The 13,853-nt window shown below is 38.7% G+C and overlaps 1 protein-coding gene across 2 annotated transcripts; it reads right to left on the bottom strand.

The window, feature by feature from the left end:
* Positions 1–9,120: 9,120 nt before the first annotated feature.
* On the bottom strand, positions 9,121–13,108 carry LOC127789578 (zinc finger CCCH domain-containing protein 30-like). 2 transcript variants are annotated; one of them, XM_052318509.1, is made up of 2 exons: positions 12,876–13,108; positions 9,121–11,798 (listed from the first exon to the last, which is right to left on the bottom strand). In XM_052318509.1, the coding sequence occupies exon 2, from the start codon at positions 11,731–11,733 to the stop codon at positions 9,634–9,636; it is 2,100 nt and encodes a 699-aa protein (XP_052174469.1). In that variant the 5' UTR covers positions 11,734–11,798; positions 12,876–13,108; the 3' UTR covers positions 9,121–9,633. The 2 variants fall into 2 exon arrangements, with proteins under 2 accessions (XP_052174469.1, XP_052174470.1); XM_052318510.1 differs by lacking the exon at positions 12,876–13,108 and adding an exon at positions 11,987–12,837.
* Between the last annotated feature and the right edge of the window lie 745 nt (positions 13,109–13,853).

Raw genomic sequence — 13,853 nt, forward strand, 5'->3', positions numbered from 1 at the left:
GGATGTGCCTTAACTCTTGAGAAATACAAGACTAGTAGGGGTGTGTGTTTATGTTATTTAGCAACCAGGGCCGGCCCAAGGCATAGGCCACTGAGGCCTATGCCTAGGGCCCCCAATTTTTTTGGGCCCCCAAAAAATATAGCAGCTGCTGGTTGGGCCCCCAAAAATACAAGTAAATCAGCAGCCATCCTCGCGAGCAAACAGAATAAAAAATTAAAGTTTGACCATTGAGAGGCATAAGAGAGAGAGAGAAGGAGAATAAAAAATTGAAAAAAGAAATTTTTAATAATTTTTATTATCTTTTAAAGGACCACAAAATTTATTATGGCCTAGGGCCCACTAAGCCTTGGGCCGGCAATATTAATAAGTATATATCATTGATCTAAATTCTTTACCATCCATTAGAAAACTAATGCTACAGAACATAAACAAATTTATGGCAATAGCAGATTTGATCAGGATCTGACCTCAATAGTGGGATTAAGGCTTGTGATAACCATAAGTAGATTTGATCACAGTTATATTAAGAAAATGACTGAAATTATAAGAAGCATATCTCTATATTATTTTCAAGGTCTATGTTAAGAGCCGTTGACTATGCTCACAAAATTTGTAGTATAGTGTCTTAAAGGGCCCCTTGACTTTTTTTTTTTTTTGTGGAGTGAAAGGGTCAATCTAGTGTTAATGGACCATTGTGCATAGAATAAGTATCATCCAACCCCTCTATGAGGCTAGACTTCATAGGACTAGTTTGACACTATTAGATTCAAGCCAACTACGAATAACTCTAATGGGTATCAGTAATAGCACTAGCACTATCATTCTATTTTCGCTTAAACTCTGCTTAAACATGGCAGATTACCACCCAACTATCATATGAGACTGTTGATTGATGAGACTTTTGCTAAAATGAAGTTTAGATGAATTATGCACCTAGGAGTGGGTGGTTATTAAATATTTAGAAGTTTGTGTTTTGAGAAGGTCACAATGTATTAGGTGGGATTCTAAGAATCATGTACTCAAAAGTTATGTTTACTACTTTTTAAGCCACAATTAGTGGAATGAAAAGAAAGAGGTAGATACAGGAAAATTGATCTTGTTACAAAGTTTTCCCCCCAAAATTCAACAACTGTGTCGGACCCTTTTCATCTTAAGGGGTATCAGAAGGCTTTTCAACAAAGTCAAATATGGCTTCTACAAGTGGTTTTCCTTGGCATCCTGTATTTGCGGAAGAAAATTATGATTACTGATCATTCAAGATGAAGGCGTTCTTGATTTGTGGGAGTCAATCGAAGTGGGGTTTTGGACCGTACTAACTCCATTGGGCTCAGCCCCAACAATAAACCCATGGCTCGGCATCAGCCTCGATCCCTAGGCCAGATATCGACCGTCAGTGCCTTATGAGATTCTCGCAATTGTAACATGCCTCATCAACTCTGAATATCTTGACCCTCGATCCCCATTAGTATCGGAAATCTCGACTCTCTATCCTCCCACAACGGCCGATGACACGCAAGGGGCTCTCCCCTTTTCTCTTATATAAGCTAGCTGGCCATCGGTCAAGGTATGTTCTTTTCAATCTTTCAAAAATCCTACCATCTTGAGCTCATACTTACTTGAGCATTGGAGTGCTTGCAGGTGTCACCCTTCCGTTGTGCAGATAGCTGTTGCCTCAAGCTCCCCATCCGATCATCCTTTGGGCCAGAAGGAACATTTGGCGCCTATCGTGGGGCTCGGTAAAACTTACTTACCCCATAAACTCACAGAAGCATTCCAAGCCATACCCAAAAGTTATCCATGGCTAGAACCAGAAGTCAGAACAACATGGCCCCCAACCAAGAGAACCAAAACACCAACCCTCGCCAACTAGAAAACCCTGCAACCAAAGAGATCATTCTCCAGACCATCCGACGTCTTGAGAACCAAGTCGTCGAACTGACTTGCAATCACTAGCACAACCAGCGCAATGGGTGTGCCGACGATGACGAAGAAGCTAACAATCACCATTAACCCGAAGCAACCCATACCGCTGCACCTTCTACAACCCTATACACCCCCTAGTCACCCTTTTTCATAATTCATCATGTCTATACCATTGTCGGATGGTTTCCGTCTCCCCGGCACCCTAGAGCTGTACGACAGAACCACTAATCCCCAAGAGCACCTAACCATGTTTAACTCCTTGATGCTGTTGAGTGGAGGCATTGATCCTATCATGTGTCGAGCATTCCCCAGCACACTTAAGAAATTCGCCTTATTGTGGTTCTCTACTCTTGAGTTGGGCTCCATCCATGACTTTTTCGAGCTCGCTACCCGCTTTCTCACCCATTTCTCCATTAGCTGAGCTCATCACAAGACCTCGGTTAACCTCAGCAGGGTGAAGACGAGCCCTTACGAGCATTCATGAACCAGTTCAATCAAGAGGCCATCCAAATTCGGGACCTCAACTCTATAGTCTCCCTACACGCCATCATGGCAGGGTTAAAAGCCTGGGCCCTTTGCTGACTCCCTGGCAAGGAAGCCTCCTATCGACCTTGACGACCTCAGACTACAGGTGACAAGTTACATAAATGTAGAGGAGGTCTCGACCGCTAGACGTAACAACTCTCAGTTGAGAGCTCAACGCTAGCCGAGCCAGTAGACGGGGTTGTCGGTTGAACTTCAACATTGGCCTAATGTGGACTTCGGATGGAGAAGAGAAAGTCAGAGGGAACAAGCTGGGAAAAAGAGGGAGTGAGAGCAGGTGCTTGAACCTCCTCGACAGAGATACGACACATACACCCTGCTAACGACCAGGAGAGATCGGATCCTCTGAGAGGTCTATAACTTAAGGATCATCCAACTCCCTAACAATTGAGGACATCAAAACCTCGGCACCCACATCGATACAGGCAAGTGCTGTGACTACCACCAGATGTACGGTCACACAACCGAGGACAGTAGAACCCCGGTGCCCACGTCGATACAAGCAAGCGCTGTGACTACCACCGGATGTACGATCACACAATCGAGGAGTGTGCCGCATTGAAAGATCAGATCGAGCAGCTAGTTAGACAAGGCCACCTCAGCCAGTATGTCTACAGAAGGAGAAGTCGAAGCAGGGAGACCAAGGTTAAAGAAGGAGCCATAGCCCACAGAAGAGGCTGAGAGCCGAGGAGTTGCAGAATGCCAGGGCGGCTCTTGCAAACCAAATAAAGGGAGTTATAGACACCATTTTCGAAGGCTTCGCAGGAGGAGGAGACTCCAGCTTGATAAGAAAGCGGCATCTCAGGGCAACAGTGTTTGTTAGTAGTATTGAGTAGAGGCATAATAGGATGGCCCGACACTCGATGATCTCTTTCACCGATAGGGATTTCGAAGGGATTGACCAAAACCTAGACAATCCCATGGTGATATCCGTCATGACTGCCAACTACGTTATCTAGAAGGTCCTCGTCAACCAAGGAAGTTCGACCGACCTATTGTGCCTGTTGACCTTCATCTTCACGAGGACTACCTTCCTTGAGGACATGTAGCCCCAATATCCTCTCTATTGGGGCTACATATCTCAGTATCATCTTCATCTTCACTATGTTCAACTGTGAGAACTATTTGCCTTGAGGACATTCATTCGATTGATGTCCTAGTTGGTTATATCTAAAACACTTTCTTGATGTAGGTTTGGCATAGGGGTTAAACCCTTTTTGTGCCTCCTTCGTTTATGTGACTTTTTGCTTACCTACAACCTTATCCTCCCTATATCGATCAGCACATACTTGATTTCCTTGGGATTGTGTTGTACTATCTTTATTAGCTATTGCTTTATATTGATCAACATATGTCTTATGTGAATAATCAGTTTGCTCTTTTTCTCGTAGCATTAGCTTTGCCTTTAACGCCATATTCTTGGACTTAGCTAGAGTTCGCAGCACCTGTATCCCTATATAGTCTTTGATGGTTGCTTTCAAGCTTTCCAAGTACCTAGCCACTTGCTACCCTTCACTTTCTCTTAAGTCAGTCTGCTATGACAACCACATAAATTCAATGATATATTCATGAACAATCTGTAGTCCCTGTTAACATCTTTGATATTGCTAAAACAATAACTGATCATAATCAAGAGGAAGAAAACCTCTTTCTAATAATTGCTTAATTCAGAACCAAGTTCGAATTGGAGGCCTACCCTCTCTTTCCCTATAGTTTTACTCTCTATTCCACCAGGCAAAAGCACCCTCTTTTAATTGGCGCGTCACTAGCTTTACTCTCCTATCTTTAGGTATTTTCATGTATTCAAAGAATCTATCAATTTCAACAATCTAGTCTAGGAATTCTTTAATATTTAGGTTTCCATTGAAGTATAGAATGTTTACCTTCAACTTGAATTCATTTTTGTCCCTGTAAGCGTTTCTCCAGTGACCTTGATTGTATTGATTATTCTTGTGATAATCTCTCATAAGTTCTTCTAGGTCTTCATCTTCTATATCTTCATCATAGGTAGGTTGACTTTGTTGATTTGCAAGACCAAGTCTACTGAAATGACCACTTATAAGTAACGCCTCATTTTCTTGATCTTTGTTGACACTTAAGGCTAAGGCGTCTAGGTGATTTGCCATTTCTTTGAAATGCCTTTCTAGGCATTAGAATAAGAAATCCATCATGTTCTCCATTGCCTTTAATGTCGTCTCAAGATTTGAGGTCTCAATTCCCCAATCATTGCCAAGAGAATCGACACTGCCAACGTTGTCATCACCGACCATCAACTAAGTGAGTTTGCCTACTCTGATACCAACTGATGCAGCGTAGGAAACAATTTTAACCAATTTCATGATGAAACCAAGGACAAAACCAAATTTAGAAGAAAAAAATATGATATTATTCAAAAGATGTTCTCTAAACTTATAACAAGAATATTTATAGTGTAACATCTCGCATTGATCGATAGGAAGGAGTAGATCAACTTACCCTGATGGACCTACACGAACTTCTCAGGGATCATCCTATCCTTGAGCTACTCTAGCGTAAGCATGCTTAATTCGGGAGTTCTTTATCCATATTCAAGCCAAAAGGTATCCAAATGGTGTTATTTTCTTCTTTACTATCTTTGATATATATACAACTTCTCTAGAGTCCCTTATTGGACCTAACATTGGGCTCTCGAGGTATCGCATTCCCCATTTTGAGCACATGACGTCCTCGTCACGTGACTTTACAACTGGTCCCAGATATTCTCCCCTTTAGGGGCTACCATCTTAGAAGTTTGCCAGGAACCGTTTCTTGTTCAGGCCCTAGCACCATTCTTTATCCTCATCGGACCGCCTTCTTTAAGGGTTGGCTCTGATACCACCTGTGACTTCCCGCATCAAGCGATAGGAAGAACTAGATTAACTTATCCTGATGGACCTACGCGAACTTTTTAGGGGTTACTCATACTTGAGCTACCTTAGCTCAAACATGCTTAATTCGGGAGTTCTTTATCTATATTCAGTCCAAAATATATTCAGCTGGTGTTATTTCATTCCTTACTATCCTCGATATATATACAACTTCTCTAGAGTTATTTCTTGGACTTGACCTTGGACTCTCAGGGTATTACATATAAGTTAACATTAAACCTGAATTAGGTTGGAAAAAGAAATCTTAATAGAATTAGGAAAAAGAAAAACAAAAAGTCAAATTCTCTTTGAAGCAGGAAACATAGGAAATCCTAAAACTAAAAGGGCTCATTGGGCTTCTTTCGGACTAGCTTTTGCTTGTCTATTTGGTCCAAATAGACACTTTTTAAGATGATCCACATTAGGTTATTAAATACTCAAGAGGTTTTGTGTTTGATAAGGTCACAATTTATCAAATGGGATTCTAAGAACCATGTATTGAAATGAAGTCATGTCTCCTAGTTTTTACGCCACAATTAGACGGTAGGTACAGAAAAATTATTATTCTTACAAAGTTCCCTTCTATAATTTTAATAGAGATATAAAACATTAAGGGTGCGTTTGATTGCAAGCATGTAATTTGTATGAAAAAAAAATATTTTCTAAGCAATTCAATTGCCTATAATTATATTTTAGGAAAAATATCAATTGAAGGTGTTTGATTGGTTTAATTTTTTACCTAGAAATTACTATAATTTTCTAACTTTTGGTGTTTGATTACGATTATTTTTCATAAAAATAATCACATATACACTAATCAATAATATACAAATTAATAATTAATTACAAAAATAAATTAAAAATACATACACAAAATATTCAAAAAAATAAATCAAACACAAATATATATCTCTCAATTCATCCATCATTCCTCACTGCTCTTTCTATCTATCTATCTATCTATCTATATATATATATATATATAGAAAGAGAGATAAATCCATCTTTGTTGTTGAGCAACGAGGAAGAAAATGTATATATACATTTTTGCGTGTAATTTGTTCTTCACCTCCTTTCGCCCCCACTTGATGTAGCGTCTCTTCCGCTCCTACAAAAAGGCCGCCGCCTTACCTCCGCCTCCCATTGCCGGCCAATCCCTCAAAGCCAACATCACTCAGGCAATCCATCTCCTAGCGACTATTGCAGACTCATTGGGAAGGGAAAGATCAAGTTCTGGTCCATCCTCTTTCCAAGACACGTTTTGACGCTAGCCTAGAAAACAATTTCTCTACTCTCTCATGGAAATTCATTTTCTAGCAAAAGTGGGAAAAGAGAGTCACGTGATTCCAAGTGAGAAAATATTTTTCATGAAAAATTTGATCAATTAAATACTTCAAAAACTAAAATTTAGATAGAAAATGACAATTTTTCATGAAAAAAGTGGCCAATCAAACAGGCCGTAAAACTCATAACTTTATAATTCCCGCTCGAAGTTTTAAATCCGTTGATCTATCACATCACATTGCCACCATGACTGGTGCTTCACAGCCCTTACCTTCATGTCGTAAAATTTCCCAAGGACCACCATGGAAACGTTGCACCCACCATTGCCGTTTGTGTAGACTAGGGACAAAATGGTACTGCAAAACCTACGCATCCATAAATATAAAAGAAGACCTTGATGATAGGGAGTGATCGCAACTACTAATTAAATGGCCACTGACTCATTGCCATGCCTTTACAACTAATATAGCACACCCTAAAAAGGGCCCCCTGATTCGGACATAATCTATTGTCATACAAGGAATCCCCCCACCTTGATATGTCCAGGTTGACCCTAATCTCATATCAAAAGCATAAATACCCTTGCAATTGTAATCTCTAAAGTCTTATTAGACTAATAATAGTTTTATCTAGATCGTTAGTTTGCACTGTTAGTTATTTTTAAGTTTATCTTGTATTAAATAATTAAAATGTGACACCAATGGTGGTTGGGTGAACCCTAGATCCGTCATGCATGAACCAACCTAATTTATTTTTAAAATTTGGGACAATGAACATTGTGAAATTGGTTAACCAATAATAATACCCTTATGTTATGACTTAGGAGTAGTGTGCCTAAATCAGCAGATTTCATTAAATATTCATGCTGACAAGCCCCAACACCACTATTCTATGTTTGGCATTACCCTATTTAGGTAATTTTGGGCCACCATAGCCATATGAACAATCATAGTTCCTGAACCTGAAACAAACTAAATGGGTGTGACCCAAATTTGAATTATTTTTATTGGCTTGGCCATGGGCTATGGCTACCTACCATACTAATCTTTAATCATTTTTTCTATGAGACAACTTTTTATTTCTTTTAGTTTTTTATGCAGTATGTCACCTAATCTCCATAACCCTAATTGATAGAGGAGTGCTACCGGTATTTTTTTTTTATTTTTTCAAAAAAATAAGATTCTTATGGAATACTTGGGCAGAAAATAGAGTAGTATTTTTATTGCAAATATAAACTAGGATGACGGGATTTTTTTATTTCCTATGAATTAATATAAATAAGACACATGATTGCATTTTTGTGGGATTTTTTTCTTTTGCATTGAAATAGTAATTCTATTCGTACATATTACCTTTTTAAGGGTTAAAGATTTATCATTTGTTCGGATATAAAAGTATGACACTACTTCTTGTACTATCATATATATATATATATATTATTTTTTGTTTGTCAGATGATCCATTTCTTTAGAAAGGGCACATAGACAATGAATACCCACCATTTTTCTCAAAAAGTAAATAACTTATTTCTCAAAAGCTTTCATTTTTCTTTCTCTGTCATGTTTCTTCTTTGTACTTGTTTATGTTTGATTGGGAAAAAGGATTAAAAAAGGACAAGTGAAAATATCCCTATCAACCTGAGCACCGAAAGTTGATCCGTGGGTGATGGCTACTTTCCTCAACTTTTATCTAAACTTTCATTTTCATTTTCCTTTTCTCATGAAAAGAAGTAAGAAAAACTGTAGCATGAATGAGCCCTTACCAAAATCTTCTGCCTTCTTCTTGTTTTGTTTTGTTTTTCATATTCACACAGCTTCATGCATTTCAAACTCTTACTTCATCAGCAAAAACCTTCAAACACATGCCAAGAAAATGACACTTCCCATTTTCTTTCTTCTCCAGATTATGAGAGCTTCTAATCTTATATTGTCGCCATAGCAATCTGGTACTGCATCTACTCGCAGTACCTTCCTTGTGATTGATTTTTTTTTTATAGTAACAGTAACATCATTCCTTTTTGGATAGGTCATGAACTCAATTTGTGAAAACAGCCTTTTTATAAAAATAATTATAGAAATGTAAATAAGCACAACCCTAAACCTCTTCTGAACCTGGCAGAATAGAAAATTTCATACACAAAAAATGTTTTAGAGAAGGTGAGGGGTATCATCAAGCGGGGAATATCCCTGTTTGATTAATTAAAAGGCCCTGCCATCGTCTTTTAAGAGTAGATGCACAACTCCAACCCCACGAACAATAAAGATTTTTCACCTTTGCATCTATCTCCATAAAGATTGGTAGAATCCACATTAAAAAATAGAGCACATTCCCCACAACCCAAATTCCAACTTTTGGTGGAGTGGGAGCCCCCCCACAGCACAGGTTCCAATTCCTTCTCCTCAACCCACTAAGCAGCATCACTCCCAATGCAAGTAGAGATTTAACAACATGAAGCAGAGAAGAATGATGAAAATGAGAGAAAGAATCAAGCAAATCATCTGCAGAATATATGAATATAAGTATATGAACGTTACATCAATTCCCATAATCTCTTTCCATCTTCCTTACCCTCTACTTTTTTTGTGAGTATTAAAATACAAAGGAACAAGCCAGAACAGAACCAAATCCTGTAAGATAAGAGCTTTCGTGGCTTATTCTAATAGACCCATCAGCGTCACTTTCATGCAAGTTTAGTAATGTTGAAGATGGGGAAAAACTTAGTCCTAAATTTTAAAATACTTACTGATAGAAATTGGGATTCCTTTGTTGGGGAGGGGAAACCCATTGATTTTTTATCCTTTCTAACTTAAGCTGTAATGATAAATTACAATATTAAAAATACTATTTTTCCTCTGAATACTTGAGCTCCTGTTCTTCCTTGCTTTCCTCCTGCTTACTGTCAAATTCCTCCAAATCGTAACCAACAAAATCCATAAATCAAAAATAGGTGATTTTCCAGGAAAAATGTGAAAGAAGATTGCTTCTCATGCCCAAGATTTTACTGAGCCATCAGCTGATCAAGCTGCATTTGTTCCAGCCATGCACCCAAAACAGACTGATCAGTCGGTTCAATCAGGGAATTCAAATTTGAGTGTTCACTTGAGGATCCGGCGGCAACTGCAACGCCACCTAATGCGGGTGAAGCAGGCCTTTCCCTCATTTCTTGTGGAGATTCTTTGACGATGGATTGAACCCATGATAGATCAGGCTCTTCCCCACTGTTTACATGCTCAAACGACGATGATCTGCGAAGTCTACCAATACAAAATTCGTCAGCATTGATAGCCCAGTCTGGGTTTCCATTGGAGGATCCCCACTGTGACCACGAATCACCGGGGGAGCCAACAATGGCAGGAGAATTGGAGCCAAGATCACGAGAACTAAGACTGCGAAACTGTTGTGATCGATTATCACGTTGAGCATGCATGTGAATCCGAGAGCTCGCAGGTGAGATGGGCTCCACGCTACGCGGAGACATCCTCCCCGAAGATGAAACTCCAAAAGAGGCTTGCAAAAAAGGGTGATCAACAGTTTTTGGTGAGAAATTGGTATTGACTGGAAGCAACATGCTCTGCTGCTGCTGAAACTGATTGAGAACAGCTGACTTGTGCGTAGGGGAGAAACAAGCCGAAGCCGAAGCCAATGCCTGGTCGTTGGAGTACCGTGGAGAAGAGCTCTCTGCAGAAAAGAGATCTTCGAGGTTTGAATGGGTTAGGGTTTTTGAACGAGCAGATCGGTTCAAAGAATTACAACTAATGCTTGGTTGAGAGAGACGGGAGAGTTCATTTAGGAGCTGCTGTTGGTGCAAATCACAATCTGGAAACGAATCGAAGTCCCCTGCTACAATGTCTCTTGCATTAAGAGATGATCGCAAGCGACTGGACTGAAAATTACTTCCCGGTAGATGCAACGCTGGGACATTCGGTTGGGGCCAACCCATGTTTGAAATGCCATTGGCAGATAGAGACATGGGTGAAGTCAAAGGCGAGGGGGACATCACCGAGACAGAAGATGGCGAGACCGGTAGAAGGTTCATGGCTGCAGCAAAATCCATGGCATTAGCAGCACCAGCACCAGCACCATTACCTGATGAGAATGGGGATGGCATAGCAGAACCAGTCGAGACATACAAGGGACGAAGTTCGTCTTGAGTGTGGGCAAAGAAGCATACTCTTCTATTGCAATTTGTGCCGTCCTTGCAGAGCCGGGTTCTGTATTGAGCCGGATGGAGCCAGCACTCAAAGACCCCGTGAGCATATTCACACATATCTCCTCTTCGACAAGCCCCTTTACGAAACTCAGGACAAGGAACACAGCTGTAGTGATATTTCCTAGGGTCCCTTCTTCGAGCATTTTCACCCGGATGAACAAATGGGCACTCGGTCCAATCGTGAGAGTAGGCGCGAGAACAAGGCCTGACCTTAAATGAGAACATCCGGAACTCATCAGTTGAATAGATGCTATTCTTGATGTCCGGCAACGAGGGGTCAACAGGGTATTCTTTCTTCTCTGAAGCAGAAGAAACAGCAACAACATCAACCAACTTTGAACTTTTGGGAGAGGAAGCTGAGTGCCAAGATGGCGATGGGGATGGAGAATTCGAATTGCGCTCGCCAACAGAGCCATTGGCTGCTAAAAGTTCCCGAAGAGTGAATTTCAGATCTTGGAACGTTGGGGGCACTACAATAACATCAACAGGACGGCGATCATTGGCATCGACTATATCAGGATCAGCACCTGCTTCTAAGAGAAGTTTCACAACATCAACTGCGTGCTTAGAACCACCCGATGCAGCACAGTGAAGGGCAGTGCTCTTATCAAGGCCACATGCCCGATTGACATCGATACCAAGATCAGAGAATGAAAGAATCAGCCTAACGACATCGACACTACCATAGGTAGCAGAAAGCATTAGAGGAGTTCTATGCTCAAGAACCATCTGTTTCGAGCCCTTCTGCCGCCCGTACCATAACCCTACCTCATCGATAAGAGAAAGATTATGCTGAGCACACTCTTTGAACCCCTCAACGTCATTGTTAGCGGCCAGTTCAAGCAAACTGGGGAAAGTACCTTCTGTTTCAACAGTCAGATTATTCATCACTACGATGATAAATTCAGAACCAAACCGGGTTTCAATCGCGCTTTCATTTGTCAAAACTCCAGCTGGACACAATAATGAAAGACTCAACCATTAGAAATAAAGCTTCAAGCAGATGTCAATCACAATCTCAAGATATACAGATGATCAAACAATAAATAACAAAGAACAAACATGAAATGAAGATAACAAAAAACCGATGAGTTTCATCAACATCGGGGAAGCTAAAATAAATGATACAGATATGTAATACCATAAATGGGCACCAATATTCCTAAAATGGTTGGAGAGTTGGAGGTTATTAATGGAGAATATGGAAGGAAGTTAAACTCTTAAATAGATTTGGACAAAGGGCCGAGCTAAAACAGTGCCCAAATTGGACAAAGGAAATAAGCATATCTAAATCGAATCTATACAAAATCTAAGGTTTCAAGAGATCTGTATAGGATTCGAATATAAAACATAGGATAAGATTTTTTTTTTCTTTTTAATGCTAAATCAGCAACAAAGTCTAGCTGCACGGAAAAGCAAGAAAAAATGATGGAATTCTAAACTGTTTGCGGAGAAACAAAATGGGAAAGTGCTACATTTAAACCCAGAAAACATTGAACCCAACTAAGGGCTTGAGCAAAAAGCTTTGCCTTTTTCATTTTCCAGGAAATGGGAACAACATGAGGCAATCTTCAAGTTTCCCCACAATTTTTCTCGACAACCAAACAAAGGGTAGAGAAAATCTGATTTTAAAGGCAGAAAAGGAAAGCTGCCAACCCAAGGAGGAAGTAAATTTAAGTCATTAGTAGATATGCCTCTATATAGTGGAGAGAAAATCAAATTTATCAAAAACAAATAATTGTTTTACAGGGTAAGAAACAATCAAAGACCAGATTCGAAAGAGAAAAACAAAAGGATAAAAGAAGTAATCAAAATCACAGTACACTATCATAAGTAAAATGATCGTACACATAGATGAGATACAAGAGATTCATATTCATAAAAGAACATATAGCTACAATGCGAGAAAAAGTAAGAGAAAAAACAGAAGAAGTCAGAGATCAGGATCAAAGCGGGGGGGGGGGGGGGGGGGGGGGGAATGGAAGCAGAAGAGTTTTTTACTTTCTGGGTGTGAGGGACGAGAACCATACCAGACGTTTCTTTTCATAGCAAAGCAAGAAAGGCTACATCTTGAAGCAGAGAGAGAGAGAGAGAGATCTATGTAGAGCGAGGAGAGGAAGAGAAAGAGAGAAAAAGAAAGGGAAGGAAAGAAGGGAAGAAAATGATTGAGATGAATGAATGAGAGCTAGAAAGTTGAGAGCTGACGGCAAAGCATATAGCTTCTTCTTCGTTCGCCATTTCCTATGCAATCTCTCTCTCCCTCTACAAAAATAATAATATTTAGAATATGGGTTGTGGGTTGTGGTGTAATAAATATATTTTATTTTTATCATCGTCAATAATAAAGGTGTCTTGTTTTTAAATAATTTATATTTATTATATTATATTTTTAATTTTTAAATAAGCTTAGTAATTAATTAAATATCTAAAAAATAAATACAATTTATCTATAAGTGTGAAATATTTTAAGATTTTTATCAAATTATTTGTTAAATTTTTTAGAATATATTAAAAGACATACGAATTATTTTTTTTATTTATAAGATTTAAGATAAATTTATTTTAATGAAAGAGAGATAAATTTATTTAAAAAAATTTAAATAAAAATCATGTGATTTATTTTTTAGAAGTAAGATAAATTTAATAAATAGAATGAAAAATATTTTTGTGTGAAATATTTTTTATATTTTATTTTTTTTATCTATATATTAATTAATAAGTATATTTTATTTTTTAATATTATTATCATAAAATTATTTTATAATTAAAAATAAGATTCAACAAATATATAAAATAAATTAGAACCATTGCACCAATACTCCAAACAATCAAAAACTCACTCTTTTATATTTTATTTTAATTGAAAAAAAAAAGCCTATCCAATCGCAGTTAGATGAGTGAATAACTTTTTTCAAAAATTCAGAAAAGGACATTGTGAAATAAATCATAAGTTCATAAATATATAAATCTATATATATAACAACAAATTTAGTGCGAATCCACGTGGC

This window comes from Diospyros lotus, chromosome 14 (assembly GCF_014633365.1).
Source record: "Diospyros lotus cultivar Yz01 chromosome 14, ASM1463336v1, whole genome shotgun sequence".
In the NCBI taxonomy this organism is placed as follows: Eukaryota; Viridiplantae; Streptophyta; class Magnoliopsida; order Ericales; family Ebenaceae; genus Diospyros; species Diospyros lotus.